This window comes from Ochotona princeps, chromosome 25 (genome assembly GCF_030435755.1).
Source record: "Ochotona princeps isolate mOchPri1 chromosome 25, mOchPri1.hap1, whole genome shotgun sequence".
Lineage (NCBI taxonomy): Eukaryota > Metazoa > Chordata > Mammalia > Lagomorpha > Ochotonidae > Ochotona > Ochotona princeps.
Genome location: NC_080856.1, coordinates 19,009,638 through 19,029,905, shown reverse-complemented (window position 1 = coordinate 19,029,905; position 20,268 = coordinate 19,009,638). Strand labels below are relative to the sequence as shown.

The following is a 20,268-nucleotide window of genomic DNA, read 5'->3' as shown; positions in this document are numbered from 1 at the left end:
GTAGAATTTTAAGTAGAAGTAGATTTTTTTTTTAAGTAGAAGATTTAAGTGTTGAGTAATGGTTAACATGAAAGTTTTCCTAGAGTGATTGACTTTTAAGTAAAGCTTTTAAGTAGAAGGTTGCTTTCTTTCAGATTTGATTGAAGAAGGAAAGATAAAAGGATTAATGAGCAATTGGGTGGAAAAAGTCTTAGTGTTTATTTTAAAGGAATACTAGATATTTAAAATTGACATGTCAGTGTGTCTGCCACCAATATTTGCCATTCTAAAACCTATTATTGATTCTGAAGCAGAAATTGGCAAACCATGTCCTGCAATTGTGTCTGGATGCCACCTGTTTTTGTAAATAAGGTTGTGTTAGAGCATAGTCACGAACATTTGTTTACTTGTTATAAAAAAATAACTACCCCTTCCCTCTTAAGTATTGATTTTCAAATGGAGGAAGTTTGCATTCTAGGAGATTGGAGGTAATGCTTGGAGTTGCATTTGCTTGTGGCAAGAATGTGAATGGAAGTTAGCTCTGCACCCAGTGGGTAGACGATGAGGATGCTACTAAACACCAAAAAAAGCAACAGCCTTACAACCAAGAGTTCTCTGTTTCCAGATGTCGATAGTGTTGACCAGAGGAGCTCTGCCATAGTTGAGAGGACTGTGGCCAGATTTTTTTTTTTAAATTGAGACCTGTGCCTAGGCTAAGAGCAGCTCATACATAGCAACTATTTTATGTGAAAGTTAAGTTTTTCTAGAGTGAGTCAACTTACGTGAATATGTCCTGTGCATTGGAATGACAGGCGTTGGTTAAGTGGATGAGAGATGGGTGTTGGGACAGTGTGGAAAAGGAAGATGAAGTAGACTCTTTGTGAAAGAAAAAGTCTAGAGTTCCACTGTGGATGCAGATGTTTGTGGAATCTATGAGTGAATGAAAGTGTTTCATCTTCTTCAACAGTGCTCTGTGAAGCAGAACAGGCCGAGGAGTGAGGGTAGCTGGGATCCAGGCCAAGGCTTTATTGTTGTGTGAGTGGTAAGATCTCAAATAGCAAAAGTCTCTCACACGGAGATGTGACAGCAATGCAGGATTTTATGCAGCAACTGGGAGAACCTGGAGAGTGTAATGTCAAGTGTGTGTTGAGAGGTGAATAACAGGCAGCACATTCAGAGTTGTGGCTGAACCAACTGGCATGACATGTTGCTGTGCCTTCTCCCTCATCATCTCTCTTGCTCTTCTGGCCCACAGGGGGCGGAGGTTAATGCTAAGGGACAGTGGAAGGTGTTGGCAGCCCCTCTTGACCACATTAATCTTCATGTCCGTGGGGGTTACATCCTTCCCTGGCAGGAGCCTGCATTGAACACCCACCAGAGGTGAGTGAGGGACTGGGATTTCCTCTGTCCACAGCAGGTAGCTCACATTTGCATCCCATCAACATGGAAACATGGATGCTCATTGCTGCTGATTGGGGCGTTTGTATTGTGGTATTACCAACTCCAGATGTGACTTCCATTTTTGCCTTTGCATCTAATAAAAGCAGAGCAATCGGATACCAGTGATTTTCCCTTGTGAAATTTCAAGGAAGCTTTCAAAGATGATCTGAAAACAGCCTTTGAATCCTCAGTGTGGGTCTCTCACATAAATATAATTTCTCACAGTCGACTAAATGCGCTTGGGCTTATCATCGCTCTGGATGAGAACAAAGAAGCCAAAGGTGAACTGTTCTGGGATGATGGAGACACCAAAGGTGAGCACTGTGATGTGAAAGTTGCTGTTTCCAACTCTGCATCTTTGAATTCTCCCCATTGCCAATCACACACACACACACACACACACACACACGTACCTGGGAGGTAATATATTTGAGATTAAATCTGTAGTCAGCATGTATGTATCATTTCTTCAAACAATGAATAATTGTTTGTCATGTGAAAACATACCCATGCCAGTGTGGCAGTAAGAACATACGATTCCAGTGTGCATACTTTCAGCAATATATTTAGCTGATATTTCTAGCTCCAGTATGTGAACAAACCCAGGAATCTGGCTTAGGAAACTGCTTGGGTGCTTGCCGTGAAAGCACTCGGAGGGGAATCTTTTCCAGGTTTCAGCAGGATGGAGACAAAGAAAACAGTGGGTTGGTCTGCCCATAATCTTGTCATTTGTGAAGCTGCTACTTAAAAAAAACTAATTAATTACTTAAATGGCAAATATTTAATTAGTAAATAAAAATGGAATATATTCAAGGTATCTCCTGTGATGGCTTGATACACAGAAGCATGCACAGCTATCACTAATTATGTGGCTATCACTATTAGTAAGTCAAAGTCCGTATCCTTTCGTAATCATCTTCCCTTGCTTTCTACTCTCTGACAACTGTCATTCTGCCTCGTGTACCTATGAATTAAATGGTGTTTGATTTTATATATAAATATAATATCATATAATAATTCATATACTACATAACATTTAATACATATAATAGAATATATTTCTATATATAAACATATATTTATATATAATTATAAAAATATATATTTCTGATTATATATATATATATTCCACATATAACATGTGTCCAGTGTATTTACAGGTATGTACAGGTTCATCCATGTTGTCACAAATAACATTTCCTTCTTTGTATGACTAACACTCCATTTTCTGTATGTATCACAATGTCTCTATCCATTGATTTTTGACAGATATTTGTTTCTGTTTCTTTGCCATTGTGAGAATGAATTAGGAATTTTAATCAAAGGTGTGAAACTATAAAGCTACCTGAAGAAAACAGGAAATTTTTCATGTTATTGATCCTGGTAATTAATTTTTGGATGTGGCTCTAAAAGCTCAGTCAATAAAAGTAAAAATAACAAAACAAGAAACAAAAACCAAAATCCTGTAGGAGTACAGCAAGTTACAAAACTTCTGCACATTTAAAGAAAAAAAATCAATAGTGAAAATTCAACTTACAGAATAGGAAAAGTATTTGAGGTCATATATTTGTTTCTGAGGATGGATTAATATCAATAATATACAGGGAACTTACTAAAAATTTCTCAAAATAATTCAATTAAAAAAGGAGCAAAGAATCCAAATAAATGTCCAAAGAAGACAGTCAAATGTCTCACAGTACATGAACATATGATCAGTGTTATCAATCAACAGTGAAATGTAATAAAAATCAGTGAAATATAATCTCCTATTATGAGAATGACTTGTTATGAAAAACACAAGAAATGATAAGTGCTGATTTGGGCATGGGAAAAAGGAAACACTTGCGCACTGTTAATGGGGATAAAAATTGATACAGCTGTTAAAAAATCAATGGCATTTTCTGAAGAACTGATTAATAGTTTACCATCCAATGCAGCAAATCCTTCCTCTGGGAATATCCAAAGGAAATGAAATCAGTATCTTGAAGATGCTTGTGCATTTTTTTATTATTATTAATTATTTTGCATTATTGTGACAGTTTCATAGGCTTTGGGAATCCCCCCCCTCCCCATGCCCCTCCTCCTTGGTGGATTCCTCCACCTTGATGCAGTATTACAGTTCAAATTCAATCAAGATTTTTTCCTTGCATTCGTATACCAAGCATAGAGTCCAGCTACTTGTTGTCCAGATGGGTTGAACAGTTTCTTGGGGAGACCATTTCTGGTCTGAAGTTAGAGCTGGTAGAATATCATCCCAGTCAATTAAGAGTCCCAATATACAACAGCACATTGCAACATTATGGAATTGACATGGTTGTGAGTAACCAGTATGTTAAAAAAAAAAAGCAAGTTCTTAACCACAACCTATGATTAGCTCATTGACATTTCAATTTTAGTTTATATACAGGACCGGCTGCTATATACCTTAAAATGGCTATAAGGTACCATTCAGCTGTCTCGTGTCTATTTCATTTTAGTATTTAGCCATTTGTTGTGTTGAAGTATAATTTTGCTGATCTTGGCAGATTTTAGGGTAATCTAGACTGGCTTGTAACTCTGACAAGACATTTGTCGACAATTAAGGTGCAGAACAGATGCTTGTGCATTTTGATCTTCATTGCAGCATTGTTTCCAATAGCCAACATGTGGAAATGACCTCTGGCAATGGATGAAGATATTGCAACCTTAAAGAGATAAATGCTGCGAATTGTGACACCAAGATGTAGCTTGAAGAAAAGGGAGGGTGAAATCTGTTCTTTCGGGGTGCGCAGATCAGTCTGACTTGTCCTCTTTTGCAGATACTGTGGCCAGTAATGTGTATCTTCTATGTGAATTTTCTGCCAGCCAAGTGAGTAACCAATTTTTATAAAAATCTGAGGTATAGGCTTTTTTCCTGGTCATCAACTCAGAGGTGCTTATGTGTGTGTGCATTAATATTTAAACTTTACGTGAATTTATGATAGTAGCTGAGTGCACTTCCAGCTTGATTGAGCTCTTCAGCACTCAGTCATCCATATCACCAAAGTGAGGAGGTGCGATGTTTGTAGATAAACCCAAGCAGCAGCCATTTCTAATGATAGAGTTTTATAATGTGTATGTGTATTCTTGGATTTTTTTTTAACTCATAAGATTACTACAGTAAGTTGTACCGCTAGAGTGCACATAGTAGAGCTATGTGAGCTATGTGACACCAAAATACTGGAGAATTTAAGTTCCAGGACAGAATATTCAAGTGACTTGAGCATCTGTAGATGGCAAGTGTTCTTTTGTGCTTAATTGTCCTTGATTGTTTTGCAGAACCAGTTGGATGTGAAGATTTCACAGTCAGGCTACAGGGACCCCAACAATTTAGCATTTAAAGAGATCAAGATCCTTGGAACACAGGAACCTAGCAACGTTACAGTGAGACAAAATGGGGTCCTGATTCAGAGTTCTCCTACAGTCACTTACAATTATAACCTTAAGGTAGAAATCCATCTTGTTGATGTTTTATGCAGAATTCTTTGTAGCATCATGAAATTCATATTTGCCGAAGCGGACTGGGTTCCTGAAGGAACAGAGCAGAGGACTGAGCAGCAGACTAGAGATGAGGAAGTGGCCAGAGTTAGAGTGACCTGGGAGCTACTGGGTGGAGGGGGCGAGGTGCCATGGCCTTTGTGATTCAACTCCTCTCTTTCTTCCTCAGTGTTCTGATTATTTGATTTTCCATTTAAACAAATAGAAGTGAAGGAGTATGGAAGATCAGGGTCAGATCTATTGCTGTTTGAAATTTGATGATAGGAGGATACTTACACAGCGGAACATCAAACCAATGCAGAGGAAATTGTAACCTTTTGATGGTTATTCACAGTCCCGAAAATAAAAAAGAAAACATTAGGTTAGTGACAATGCTTATTGGATTTGAACTTGCCTCTTGAAGGCTGCAACTACAAGGCCTTGATTGAAAATTAAGTTCTTGATTAGAACATGTACTTAGATTAAAACTTCCAAGTGACTCAGTCCAAGTACTGGGAATTTTGTGTAATCTGCAGACTAGTATTCACTGTGGAAAGGACATTACTTTGAGAAGGAAACTTGTGATCAGACTTGGAGGATCTTATGTGACAGAATCATCCCATACTTGGTTCTTCACCAGAGAGTCTCATACCATGCTTGGATGATGGCTCTGACATTGTATTAACATTATCTGGTGGGCAGAGGGGGTTGATTAACACAACAGAGAGATGCAGGATGGTCGAGACTGGGAGACTGGGAGACTAGAAGAGGATGGATAATAACCCTTATAATTTAATTTAGTTAATGCAGACAAGTTAGAATTTAAACTATGAAGAGTGCTATTGATAGAACAGATAAATTACAAAAGCTTATAATATTAAATAATATTAGAAAAATCATGTATTTGAATTGATGAGTATAATTTCATGAATAGGTTATAAGGTTTGAGTTTCTGGATTCAGAGAAATGTAAAGACTGAGATATTATAGGTGGAGGAAGATGTAATGAATTGGATGATTCATCATCGTATTGCTGGTAAAAGACAGAGCCTAAGAATAGGAATAGCTTGCCATGTTATTCTAATTACTGTATTCATTCCATTACACCAGATTATGGGGAAACACTGGTTTAGTGAAAAGGGAATTAGACTTAACACAACTTGGGACCTGCAAGAAATGTTTACTGAGAGCCTTTCTGTCAAAACAAAGGCACCGAAGAGGAGTCAGGGAAGGAAAGGGGATATTTCCAGCACCCTGTAAAGGAAAGACACAGAAAGAGTGGGAAATTTGTGCCACTGAATCATTCTCTCATCCAGCTGTGTGTTATTTGGCTGGTGGAACATCTGGTCTGATTTCTGTTTCATTTTAGGAAGATCTTCTCACTCTGGATCAATTTCCTTGTGTCTTCCCCATTTCTGCAGGTTGCTGTTATCACAGAAATTAATCTCGTCTTGGGAGAAGCCTACACAGTGGAGTGGTCCTTGATCACAAGTGATGAAGAAAAAATCGACTGCTATCCTGATGAGCAAGGTGTTTCTGCAGAAAATTGTGTTGCCCGAGGCTGTGTTTGGGAGGTAACCAGACTGTTGGAGTTCATATGACTTAAAAACCATTTCCACTTCTCTGCACCTATGTATGTACTTATAGAACTACCTAAAATCTGTGGAAAGATCTTCCAGGAGAAACTAGTTTGGATTTGAAGAGTAAGTGGCAATAGGAACAGTACCTGTCTTCAAAGTATTTTATGCAAAGAACAGAAATTTAAGTTTGTATCATTACCAGATAATGTACAATTGAGTAAGTGGAGTGACTTTCTCTCTCCTTATGTTGTCTCTAGTGATTCTGTCAGGAGAGCACATTCAAATCTGTGACATTGGCCTTTTCAGGAATCCAGTTCTCCCAGTGTCCCTTACTGCTACTTCGTCAATGATCTATATTCTGTCAGCAACATCCAGTATGACTCCAATGGAGCATCCGCTAATATCTCCTTAAAGTCTTCTACTTACACCAACAACTTCCCCTCCACACCTGTGAACCCCCTCCGTCTGCAAGTGACCTACCACAAAAATGAAATGCTGCAGTTCAAAGTAAGTTTAAGGGCTACATCAGTTCTATTGCTATTCAAGATTACAGGACCCCGAACATGTTTGTTCTTCTAAGTTAACAAATGACAACAGCCTGGATCCTTATTCTGGCCCTAGAAACAATGCAAAGATATTGATAGAATAGCAAGGTCTGCCCTAATTTGCATTTCAAAACAATTTCTCTGGCTACCAAAATGAAAATGGTTGGAGAGCAACATGTGGGGAGACAAGTTAGAGACTCATGAGACCATCTGAGGAATGAAGCTTGGATCAGGCACAGGAAATGAGATGGAGAATGGAGAATTGTGGATATATTTAAGGTTGAGGAAGTGGGATTGCAGACTTGGGGGAAGGACAGTGTCATCAAAAAGGAAAGCATGCGGGGTAACTACTTTTCAAAGATTTATCTTTATTTGAAAGGCAGAGTTGTGAGTACATGCTCACAGAAGCAAATACACACACAACTGGAAGAGAGAGAGAGAGAGAAAGAGAGAGAGAGAGATTGGTTGATTTTCCACCACATCCAGGCAGGGATCAGGGTGAAGTCAGGAATCCGCCGCTTCTCCAAGATCTTCTACATGGGTTCAAAAGCCCAAGCCTTTGGATCATCTTTTGCTGTTTTCCAAGTACGTTAACATGGAGCTGAGTCAGCAGTGGAGCAGCCGGTCTCCAGTTGGTACCCTTATGGGATGGTGGCATTGCAGGTGGTGGTTTTAATACCTAAGCCACAATGCCAGCCCCAAATTAATGTATCTAACCTGTACCTGCATGAAGAAAACAATAGTATCACCTGAAGTGAGGATGTTGAAAAGGTTTACTCTTGGTGTGTACATAGAAAGCCGGTATTAGATCTGATTTAGAAGTGTCTGTGACCGTTTTTTCTTCCATGGTTTTATTACAAATAAATATTAAGGAAAAACTGTCTGTTCTTATCCCTATTTCTTTATTAAACTATAAGCTCTTAACACTGATGTTTCTGAGCCGTAATGCAAAGTCTGTTAGGTAGTAAACACTCTCAGGCTTGTTGATGCAGCAAATGGCCAAGGTGTGCCAAATGGTGTTGCATGGAAAGGCCTTCACGCTGTCACTTGGACTCTTCCACTGAATGGAAAGTGCACTCTTGCGTGTTGGTGGCATCTAATAGATTGGAAATGAATGATCTTGCCTGCAGTGCAGCCTTACTTCTTATTTATCTGTTGACTATGCAATTACTCCATCTAAAACACTCACATCTTTCTGAGCCAACTTTAGAACTCTATGATTTTGTGTACATTATTTCTTTACCAGAATCACTTTATTCATTTCTGTGTATTACTAATGGCCATCTTGCTTTCAAGACTTAGCCTGTATCCATCCCAATGAATTGTGTCATTTTCTGGGAGACAGTGTTACTCATTTCTTCCTTATAATCTCTACAACAATTTGATCCATTCTGGACTAACACACATCACCAACATACTGTATTTTCCTTCATGTCTCATTAGCAGGTGCATTTGTAAAAGTAATAAATCAACCTTATTGAGTTTATGTCCCTGGTGTCTAGTACAGTATCCAAGGAATACAGTATATATGTAATGAATCAAATTTATGTACCATTTTCAGCAAGGAAAGCAGTGATTATTGTCAAAAAGTGTGGAGGGTAAGGAACAGTACCTGTCTTTAAAGTATTTAGGCAAATCCTTTTTACATCATGAAAACCTTCCAAATATTTGCATCCAATAATATGCTAATATACATTTAAGCCATAGTTATATTTAAAAATATCACACTTATTTCCAAATTACTTTGCAATTAACCAAAGTCCAAGGGAATATATTACTGCTTTAGAGGTCTCAAATGGAAGAAAGTGTTAAATTTGACAGCATTCTTTGATAAGGCAATGAAATCTCAGTCATTATGAGCTTAAAGAAGTAAAAATAAGTTTCTACTGAGGGAGTAGATTTAAGTGAAACTGTCCTTGCTTAAAATATTCCTTCTTTGACAGATAGCAATTGTACATAACTTTATGAGATACAGGTCTCTGTGTTGGTACATTTATATGTTGTATGTTGATCAAGTAGATTGCTAGAATCATCTCTCATCTTAGATATTTATCATTTCTTTGAGATGTGGACATTCAAATTCCTTTCTGTCTCTTTGGAATTACACAGAACAATATTGTTAAGCATAATCACTCTTGGTGTCATGGAACACCAAGCTGTATTCCCGGTCTGCATCCTTGCCTAACGTCTGTTTCCTCTGGCCTAGATTTATGATCCCAACAACAGCAGATATGAAGTCCCCGTCCCTCTAAATCTGCCCACGGCCCCATCGAGCACCCCTGAGAATCAGCTCTATGAAGTCGTCATTAAGGAGAACCCGTTTGGGGTTGTGATCCAGAGGAAGAGCACGGGCACCATCATGTGAGTGTTGGCCGTGAAAAGGCAGCTGCCTGAGGCCCATGCAGGGTCCATGTTCTTTTCCAAATGTTGCTTTTGGTGTTGTAGTTGGGACTCGCAGTTGCTGGGCTTCACGTTCAACGACATGTTCATCCGCATCTCCACCCGCCTTCCCTCCACGTACCTGTATGGCTTTGGGGAGACAGAGCACACATCGTTTCGCAGAGACCTGAACTGGCACACGTGGGGGATGTTTGCCCGAGACCAGCCCCCGGGGGTAAGGGCAGAGTGTTTGGGTTCTGTGTCTCTGCCTCTCTCTTCACTCTGAGTGTGTATGCTCTGTGCTTTGCCCTTCTAGTCTCAGCCTGTCCCCTCACATCCTGCTTTTAGATCGCGGGAGGGGCATTTCTCAGGCTCTTTGTTTCCTCTGTGCTTAAATGAGTGACAAAGAAGGGTGGAATCTTCTATGGAATCAAAATTTGCTTGTGTTTCTTTCTCAGACACAGTGCTTTTTAACCACCTACCACCTCTTTTTCATGCCTGTTAGTACAAGTTGAATTCCTATGGTGTCCACCCCTACTACATGGCCCTGGAGGAGGATGGCAGTGCCCATGGAGTGCTCCTGCTGAACAGCAATGCCATGGGTAAGGCCATGCCAGTCACTCCCCTCGCTTATACTCCAAACATTCTTGAGTAATTTTAAAGTATATGAGATTTACTAGTCTCTGGAGCTCAAAACTAATGTGGGTAATGCTGTGTTTTCTTGCTGTTTATAGTTTTAATTATTTTAGTCCTGTATCATATTATAAGATTTCATCCAGCTTTTATTTCAGAAATGATTATGTGAGAAGCTTTGGCAATCCTGATCCTCCTAATATATGAAGTTTGGCAATATAACTTCAATTACCAGAGCACTCATTCTGAAGGGGTGGAGATGCAAAAAAACTTATAGTATACAGGAAAAAAGGCATCACAATGCTGGGTGAAAGATATTTAAATGTGCTGGCACTGTAGTATTAGTGGGCTAAGCCGTCTCCTGCAGTGAAGTTTCATGTAGGCGCTGATTCAGTCCCAGCTGCTCCGCTTCCAATCCAGCTTTTTGCTAATGCTCTCGGGAAAGCAGTGAAGGACAGCCCACCTGCTTGCATCCTGCACTCCTGTGAGACCCAGAAGAAGCATCTAACTTCCATCTCCTGGGTTCTGCTCGGCCCAGCCTTGGCCATCGAGGCCATTTAGAGAGTGGACAGGTGGTTGGAAAGCTTCTCTCTATTTCTCAATCTGTAACTCTGGTTTTCAAATAAAGAAAATAAATCTTTAAAAAAATAATATTGTAAATTTGGTCAATAGTTAGGAATGTGTGTCAGTGACAGTCACCTGTGTCTGACAACATTAAACTGCCATATAAGATGCTATCATTGGGACCGGCTCAGTAGCTAAGTGGCCAAAGTCCTTACCTTCCATGCACCAGAATCCTATATGGGTGCTCGCTCATATCCTGGCTGCTCCACTTCTCATCCAGCTCCCTGCTTTTGGCCTGGGAAGGCAGTCTAGGAAGGCCCAAAATTTGGGAGCCTGCACCCATGAGGGAGACCTGGAAGAGCTCCTGGCTGCTGGCTTCTGATCAGCTCAGCTGTGGTCATTGTGGCCACTTGGAAAGTGAAACAGTGCATGGAAGATCTTTCTCTCTGTTTCTCCTCCTCACTATAAATCTAATTTTCTAATAAAAATAAATAAATCTTTTAAAAAAATAGATGTTATCATTGGAGGAAGCCATGGGAAGAGTATGCAGAGTACAATTTTTGCCGTATCTTTTCAGTCTTATGTTATCCTAAGATGAAAGCTGTATAAAACTTTTAAATGAGCAGAGTAAAGAAAATTATAACAAGATAACAAAGTACAGCAAAGTTTGACAGGTCCAGTAATGTGTCTGTGTGGAGTTTGTTGTAACTGCTTCAGTTCTATGTGGGTAGAGCTATTAGTTCTCTATAGCAGGAAGGGCACATTGCAGATTTCCAGAATGATTCGCATACTCCTGTATTTCCAGATGTGACATTCCAGCCCATGCCTGCCTTGACCTATCGGACCACAGGGGGAATCCTGGACTTCTATGTGTTCTTGGGCCCAACTCCAGAGCTGGTCACTCAGCAGTACACTGAGGTAGGAGGGAATTTACATGGATGCCAAGTATTTATACAGCACATGCTGTGTGCCAAGCCCACAGTCAGAAGTGGAGCTCTTAGTCTTTCTCAAGGACAGGGGGACGGTAGAATACAAAGAAATAAATGAGTCCTTCAGAGCATTGTATTAGTGGCCTTTCTGTGCACTGCAAAGGAACAGAAGTACTGATGATACTAATGGTGATGGTGGTGATGGCAATGACAGTGAGGATGATGCTGCGGTGATCATGATGTGGTAGAGACGCTGGGGGTTTTGACTGTTAGGGAGATGAAGGCAGTGATTCTGGCAGTGGTGGTAGTGGTGGTGATGATGGTGGGTAGGGTGAGTGTGGTGTTGGTTGGTGGATGAAGGCAGGAATATGCTGACAGTGGGCATGACATGGGAATGGCGGTGTTGGTAGTGGCTGTTGTGACGACAGCCATGCTTGCTTATTTAGCATACCTATTGAAATGTACTTACTGTGACTCCAGGATGAAACTCTTCACATGTATGAGAATCCCAAATGGGTCATGGAAAATGAAATAAAAATATAATTTTATTTAATGATGAAAAATTGAAATCTGTGGATACTCTTTATAGTCATTTCCTAGAAGACCACCAAGATGCATGGATTTCAAAATGCTTTTATACGTATCCTTTTCTTCCATTTCATCTTACTTTTTGCAGTAGCCATATTTTAATGCACCAAACCGCTATGAGGCAGGTACTTTGATTAGCCACAATTTACATCTAAGAAATTGATGTCCAGAGAGATTAGTTAATTTTCACTCAAGGCCACAGAGCTAGCAGGGCTTGTGAACTGTAGAGCAAGGCAGGCATTTTGCTTCTGGAGTCTGAGTAATAAGCTAGATGCATCTGTAGAAATTAGAGCAAAATAAAATTTTCCATAATTGCTAAGAAAGGAGCTCAGATTCTCCAAGGAGTATCATTAGCTTTATATGCCTCGTTGTTGGTAATTGAATGTATTGATTATTGAGCATGCAACATTGAAAAAGAACTCTTATTACCGTAATCCACCTTCTGCTTTTTTGAGGACTAATATTTGCTGTCCACGTTGTAGGTGATTGGTCGGCCTGTGATGGTGCCTTACTGGTCCTTGGGGTTCCAGCTGTGTCGCTATGGATACAAGAATGACACTGAGATCGCCAGCTTGTATGAAGACATGGTGGCTGCCCGGATCCCCTATGTAAGTTCTCAGTCCTGGTTTCCTGGTTCTGATAGCTCACACATAACCTAGGGGTCTCTATGCAGATTCCACTGGGAGATTTTTAAAAATTAACTTTATTTATTTTTTTCACTGTGAGTTGTTTTTTATGTTCCATAATGCTATGACAATGTGACACTGAGCCTCCCTTAAGCACAGTAATTGGTGGTTCTTGTCTCCTTGTTGTACTGATGGAGTTCAAAGACTCACAGTGATTTGGGAAAGGAGAAAGGCATAGAGTTGCCTCCAGCACACTTTCTTTTACATTGTGATTCCTCTCATTTCTTTCAGATAACTTCAAACCATATAGTAAAAAAAGTTTGAATCCATATGATCAAAAAATTTCCTAACAGGAATGGGGACCCTTCCCCCCCCAAGGGTCATTTGTAGACTTATAACATCATTTATAATCCATGCAGCACTACTGACTTAAAGCTAAAATCCTGTGTTTTTACTGCACTTTGAGTCCCACCTGTTATTTACCTGGCAGGGGCAGGTGTCCTCTACCAAACTGTGATTTCATTTAATTAAAAAGATAACTCAAATGTAGCTTTGGCATTGTATGCATAGGTGTGCGTATAATTATGTTCTCAGCTTTAACCCTTCCCTTGAGCTGCAAACCATCCTTCTTTCTGAGTTAATCACTGGTTGTCGGTCAGTGTCCTGGGTCTGGTTTATCTAAGGGAATGCATGAGACAACAATTATCTATACCTTGAGAATACAAGAGGATAAGTGATCTGAGAATGGATCTCATGGAATTCTTGCACATTAATTTCATTGTTCTTTCTTGTGCACTGTTGCTGCATCAATGGAAAAGGTGCACCAAACAGTATCTCATTTCTAAGAAATCAGTGCCCAATCAGCCCCAAGAATGAATACTCTACTGCCATGAAAGGCTTCTGCTTTCTAGTAGATTTATCATCCATGTCATTGTCTGAATCAGGTTTAAATTTTGCCACTGGAGATTTGAAATATTAGGCAAATTTCGCAGCACATGCAGGCGGTTTATGACAAATGTGGGATGTGGAGGGGTCAGAAGAAACTCTGAAATTCACACTCAGGTAGTAGGGGATTGTTTTATGGACCTGGGCTGGGACCGCAGGCAGCACTCAATTTCCTGTGTCTTCCCCAGGATGTGCAGTACTCAGACATCGACTACATGGAGAGGCAGCTGGACTTCACCCTCAGCCCCAACTTTGCTGGGCTTCCTGCTCTGATTGATCGCATGCATGCCGAGGGGATGCGGTTCATCCTCATCCTGGTGAGTGCTCCCAGTGCTGTGTGAGGGTGTTTGGGAGGCTGAGTGGGCTTTGGTGGAGAAGGCCTGTCGTGTCTTTGCCTTCCTGATGTGAGCAGAGAAACTGAAGTGCAACTAGGAAGGTGCATTTCCTGAATGTTAAAAGTGCTCCACCATTCAGGTGGAACCTGAAGACTTTCCCACTTGAAGGTGTTCTCTCTTTCTATTGTCCCATTGTCATTCCAGCTTTGTTTTTTCCCAGCTGACCTGTGGTTTGATTTCAGGACCCAGCCATCTCAGGCAATGAGACTCAGCCTTATCCTGCATTCACCCGGGGTGTGGAGGATGACGTGTTCATCAAATATCCCAATGGTGGTGGCATCGTCTGGGGGAAGGTAAAGTCTGATTTTCCCCCCCTTTTGTGTTTGGGCTTTGTGTGAAAAAGTTCTTATTTTTGCAACTAATATTTTTTGTGATGTAGTTAGAACATTTCAAGAAAGGTACATGCATTGTAGGATCCTCTTTTTCTAGAGCATAATTGTAGGATAAAGTATTAATTTCATTAGGGCCATGGCTTAAAGTTTCTTACAAAATGCTATGCCACAAAAATTTGTGCTTTTCTATTAAATCTTTTCTCCCCATAGGTCTGGCCTGATTACCCGGATGTTGTTGTGAACAGCTCTCTGGACTGGGATAGTGAAGTGGAGGTAAAGGCTCCTTGGCGGTCGTGAATGGAATCAGACTTGCTAGGCACGAGCGGTGGTAAAGCATAGTGCTGGAAATGCCTGAAAATTTGACATGATCAAGGATAACGTTTTTGACTACGTCCTCAATGTCAGTCTGTGTCACTATCACTTTACTTATCATATTTTATTTTTTAGGGCTTAGGTATTATTTTCATGAATTAACAGAGAGCTAACCATCCATGTCTGTGGTGGTAGCTGATGGAGTTTTGAATTTCACAGGACATAATTTTGACTTATGAAAAGTTTGAAGTTGGAATTTCAATTCTAGGATTGTCCAATTTCAAACACCCAGGCATTTCTCACTGGATGATAGCTCTAAGAATGACTGCCTTGTGTGTGAATAAGGACCTATTGTTGTCTTTGGAGTGGCTTTTGGCGCTTATCTTTAGGGGTGAGGACTGCTTATTTATACAACGTATTTTCGTTGAGAAGAATTGCTAACTTTACTCCTGATTTCCTCCTCGTTATTATCCTTTACTTCATTGGCCTCTCAACTTTCACTTTCGGTTTTAAGTTTCCAGAGAAGTTTTGAAAGTTGCTCTCTGCTGGGAACAAGTTCTTGCTTGTGATAAACGCCAGTTGTTCATATTTCTTGACCAGAAGTTTTCAACTTCACTAATTATTTATTCTCTGAAAGAATACGAAGTTTCTTACTGGTCTTGGAAGGTTTTAACTGCATTCTCTGGCCAAGGTGTTTGCATAATGAACTGATGTAACATGCTGGCTTTGTGATCAATTCCTTTAATAATACTTGTTGAGTATCTTTATGGACAGTAAGAATCTTTCCCTTTTAGCTCTTCCTCACAAGTACTATTGTTTCTGCATAGGAACTGCAGCATTATGTAGCTGATGTGGCATCAGTAGTTTGAATGAGAAGGCAGGAAGAGGGCTTGTTTCTCAGATGCCTCTCAAAAACGGATGAGATGAAGAAGCTAGGCTCTGTGGTCAGCAATATGATATATGTTGTTGTGTCTAGAAACTACTTTTAACATATTGGTTACTCATTTCTATGTCAATTAATTCCATAATGATGTAAATTTTTGCTGATGGTATGTTGGAGCTTTCAATTGACTGGGATGATACTCTGCTGGCTCTGTCTTCAGACCAGAGAGGGTATACCTAAGAAGCTGTTGAACTTGACTGGACAGTAAGATGCTGGACTCTATGTTTGGTATACGCTTGCAATGGGGGAATCTCTACTGAACTTGAGCTGTGGTTATGCAACAAGTTGGAGGAATCCACCATGGTGGGAGGGTTTGGGGAGGGGTGGGGAGAACCCAAGTACCTATGTAACTGTGTCACATATTACAATGTAATTAATGAAGCAAAATAATAAATAAAAACAAACAAACAAACAAAAAAGAAACTATTAGGATCAAGGATAAGTGAGATAAGCCTTAGTACTGTGGAAGCACAGCACAGCAGTCATGTGAAGTCGCTAGCATCCATTTCAATTTCATGGCTAGTGACCACTATCCTGGCAAATACCTTCCATCTACTGTGGAATTCTAGTAATTAGAGGTCTAGGGGAAAGAATACAGTCTCCAGGAATGGTTCTAGAAGGAGGTGCTCAAGCTATCCATGTCTTACGCAGAAGAGTTAGCTTTCAGGACACATGGTACGTTGTAGAGAAGACAGATATTAAACAGAAATAGCATAGTCTGGAAACCAAGGGCTCAGGGCCAGGCCTACTCACATAGTGAGAGCGCGGTATGGTGAGCCAGGGAATACCTGGTGTTAGTTGCTGATCTGCATCCCCAGAGATGGTTTACTACAGTTGACTTCTGTATCTGCAAAATGGGAAAGTTGTATTTGTAACAAGACTGTTTGGGTAGCTGTCAGGCCTTAGATACAGTGGGAATAATACCCATCAAGTGGGGTGGAATGATTCACACTCAGATGCACATTATTTTTTCTTGTACACTATTAAAAACATATCTGCCTATCCATCACTCATCTTTCTATCAGTGTGTCTATCCATTTAAGAGGCATTTAAGGTAAAGTACAACTTTAGGGTCTCTACATCACTTTTCATAGATTTCTTGATATTCAGTGGGCCAGACAGCTGAACATGTAGGTGCCATGAGTTCCCTGCTTTTACATGTTTACATTGGTTAGAAAGGCCATCAGCATTCAGGAATTGGTTACTACTTTGAGGCCTGCAGGTTACAAGCCAACAGAGGCAATACTGTCATCTTGAGGGAATTTAGAATCTTGCAGGGCACCACGGGTTATCTCAGTAATGGGAACATCAAGTGACTTTACCTGGGTGGTGACCAGGGATGTTTAAAGCGCTTCTATTGAAGTGGATTTTACCAAAATGTCTCCTAGCTCTGAGTGCCAATTGTACTCTTGAGAAAAACTTAATTATGTGATCATAAATTTTATGCAGAAGCTCATAAGACGTTGTAACTAAAATAAGTATTTTAACAGTACCCCTTTGATGAGGCTGTTAAGGATGAGCCTACTGATACCCACTCTGCGTTGAATAAGAGCAGCATAAAACAAAAACAACAAAACTCCTAAATAACCATACAGCTTATGGAAAAGAAGTTTCAGAATCAAAAGGTTGGAGATTTAATTTACCAAGTATAGGATGATGACTAGGAATTGCATTTCGGTGACACAGTAGATTGTGATGAGCAATCCTGGACAATGACTATAGGTGCCTGACGATCATGGCTAGGAAGAGTAGAAAGTAAGATGTCAATATAGGCTGTAAGGAGGCAAAGCCAATTGTTTTGGTAAGAACAGAATGTTTTTAAGCACATGATTAAGGATATTTAATATTTTGTGAGGCTAATCAATCATGGTTAGTCTAATGTATCATTGGACTACCATATGCAATATAGTTCTGACTAAAACAGGCCAGATGCTTTTTTCTCACTCTCCATCCTGCACCTTCCCCATCGTTTAAACATGGCTGAGTTGGAGCTGTGACTGCTGGAGGGTTCTATCTGTTCAGTGATTTCTGCCCCCATCTTTCAGTAAATGCTTGCTGGATGTGCCCCATCAGCATTCTGAGTGAGGCAGCTCATTGCCCCACTTGTGTCTCCAAGAGGCACATGGTTGCCTACTGCTCTGTCTTCTTCGCGATCCTTTGTGTGTCATTCACTAGACGTGTGAGTTCTTCCTTGCATTTTGTCTCTGTGTATATTAATGCAGTTCTGCTGAATTAGTTAGCCCTGTAGCTTCTTTTTTTAAAAAAAATTAATTTATATTTATTTGAAAGGCAGATTTTACAGAGAGAGAAGGAGAGATGGAGAAAAGGTCTTTCATCTGTTGGTTCACTGCCTAAATGGCTGCAGTGGCCTAAAGTGAGTTGATCCAAAGCTGGGAGCCAGGAGATTCTTCTGCGTCTCTCACATGAGTTCAAGGTCCCAAGACTGTGGGCCATCCTCTGTTGCTTTCCCAGGCCATTAACAGAGAGCTGGATGGGGAATGGAGCAACTGGGATAGGAACCAGCACTTATATGGGAAGCCGGAACCGTGGAGCAGAAGATTAGCATGCTGTGCAACTGCATGGTCCCCAATGCTTTAGCTTTTAAAATGGGATGAATAACACAGAGGAGGCTATTTACTGAGACACGACGGTAACAGAACATTCTCTAACAGTAAAATGAAATAGGAATTTAGGGATGTTTGTTGATGCTAACTTTAGTGGGTTCACAAGTAAACACAGTGTTTATGAAGAATTTGAAGCTAAAAACTTTGGGGGAATATAATGATGAATTAAAAGGTTATGAAACTTATAATAATAAAGTTAATAAAAATTTAATAGTATATTAAGGAGTTAAGTTATTTTAAAATTTATTTTATATTTGAAACAGTAATTATTTAAAAAATACAGGTTTGGGTATAATAATGTGTTACAGGGATGTAATCTGGAATGCTCACATCTGGATTATTAGCACCTCCATCCCCCCAAATATTTCTCACTTCTTTACGTTGGGAAGCTTTGAAAGGGGGCTGTTTCAGATCAACTTTTCAGGTTAAAATAAATACATTGATTTCATTTTAGAGGAAAGATGCAAAGAAGGGGAGAATTACACTTGCTCTTAAAGTCCTTGTTAATAGATTACACACACACGGGCTATTTTCATGTGATTCTGAAACCTTAGGAGAAACACAGATGTGGGGCTGGGACTGTGGCACAGCTTGCAAAAACAATAGGCTGTCCCACATCTGATCCACTTCCTGCTAACATATCTGGGAAAGCTGCGGGATATGGATGAAGACCCGGATGAAGCTCTTGGCTCCTAACTTCAGATCGGCCCGGCTCCTGCCATGAGGCCATCTGGGGAATGAACCAGTGAGTGGAAAATCTCTGTCTTTTTTTCTTTCTGTAACTCTGTCTTGCAAATAAACAAACACATTTCTAAAAAAAAAAAAAATCCACGTGCATCCTCAAGGATCCCATAACTGTTCATCTAGTTCAGTCCATGATGTATACCCTGTGGATCGAGAAGTTAAGAGTTGGCATTCAGTGCATGAGATACTGCATGGTATGGTATTATTGCTGCCACTCGTGTTGGTGGGAAGGGGAAAATGGTCTATGAATGGTTTCCGTATGTATAGAACAAGTTGCAGTTTGCTCTTCTCAATACTCATTATTTTTCTAATGAATCAAGAACATTCTTTTAGACTGATGAGAGTACCTATCACCCTAGGCTCAGTGAGTATCTTTCTGCTGTCTAATGTCTTGGGGATAAATGAATTATATTTAATATTTACAGCAATATCGAGCTTATGCAGCCTTCCCGGACTTTTTCCGCAATTCCACTGCCAGCTGGTGGAAGAGGGAAATTGAAGAGATGTACAGCAATCCTCAGCAGCCAGAGAGGAGCTTGAAGTTTGACGGCATATGGATTGTAAGAGTGTGTGTGTGTGTGTGTGTGTTCCTGTACATCAGTGTCTGTCTCTGTGTACTTAAGCATGAGTCTCATTGACCTTTAGACAAAATGGTAGTAAACTTTCAAGAAGGACACGGACATGAGACTGTAATCCATCCACCCAGGATGGCACAGCCAGGAAAGTCTTCGTACTTTGTACCTTGCCCGAGACTCTGCCTGTAAAACCTCTGAGAAGGTAACAAGAAATTTCCTGGAACTTTCATTTCTTCCATTTTCTCATGCCCTGGTGCAGCATTTTTTATTTGGTTTGATTCCTGACACACCCTGCCAGTCATTCTTTAGGGGTTAGTTGGTATTTGTAGACAATTCATACTAGAATTTGATTATCTCCTCTGTTTTGGCATCTACAGGTATTACTGAATGTTAGATGATCTTTCTTTCTTTCTTTCTTTCTTTCTTTCTTTCTTTCTTTCTTTCTTTCTTTCTTTCTTTCTTTCTTTCTTTCTTTCTCCCTCCCTTTCTTTCTTTCTTTCTTTCTTTCTTTCTTTCTTTCTTTCTTTCTTTCTTTCTTTCTTTCTTCCTTCCTTCCTTCCTTCCTTCCTTCCTTCCTTCCTTCCTTCCTTCCTTCCTTCCTTCCTTCCTTCCTTCTTTCTTTCTTTTGCTACTAACTTGTC

The 20,268-nt window shown here is 40.1% G+C and overlaps 1 protein-coding gene across 1 annotated transcript in view; it reads left to right on the top strand.

Moving 5' to 3' along the window:
• LOC101532167 (maltase-glucoamylase) overlaps positions 1–20,268 on the top strand; it is a 108,410-nt gene that overhangs the window by 73,748 nt on the left and 14,394 nt on the right. The window contains exons 67-81 of the mRNA XM_058681251.1: positions 1,235–1,359; positions 1,645–1,733; positions 4,218–4,267; positions 4,717–4,884; positions 6,335–6,487; positions 6,800–7,000; positions 9,245–9,399; positions 9,484–9,652; positions 9,923–10,019; positions 11,420–11,532; positions 12,614–12,739; positions 13,891–14,019; positions 14,280–14,390; positions 14,640–14,702; positions 19,478–19,612. Of these exons, the coding sequence (XP_058537234.1) occupies positions 1,235–1,359; positions 1,645–1,733; positions 4,218–4,267; positions 4,717–4,884; positions 6,335–6,487; positions 6,800–7,000; positions 9,245–9,399; positions 9,484–9,652; positions 9,923–10,019; positions 11,420–11,532; positions 12,614–12,739; positions 13,891–14,019; positions 14,280–14,390; positions 14,640–14,702; positions 19,478–19,612 (1,884 nt within the window). The remainder of the gene's footprint in view (positions 1–1,234; positions 1,360–1,644; positions 1,734–4,217; positions 4,268–4,716; positions 4,885–6,334; positions 6,488–6,799; positions 7,001–9,244; positions 9,400–9,483; positions 9,653–9,922; positions 10,020–11,419; positions 11,533–12,613; positions 12,740–13,890; positions 14,020–14,279; positions 14,391–14,639; positions 14,703–19,477; positions 19,613–20,268) is intronic.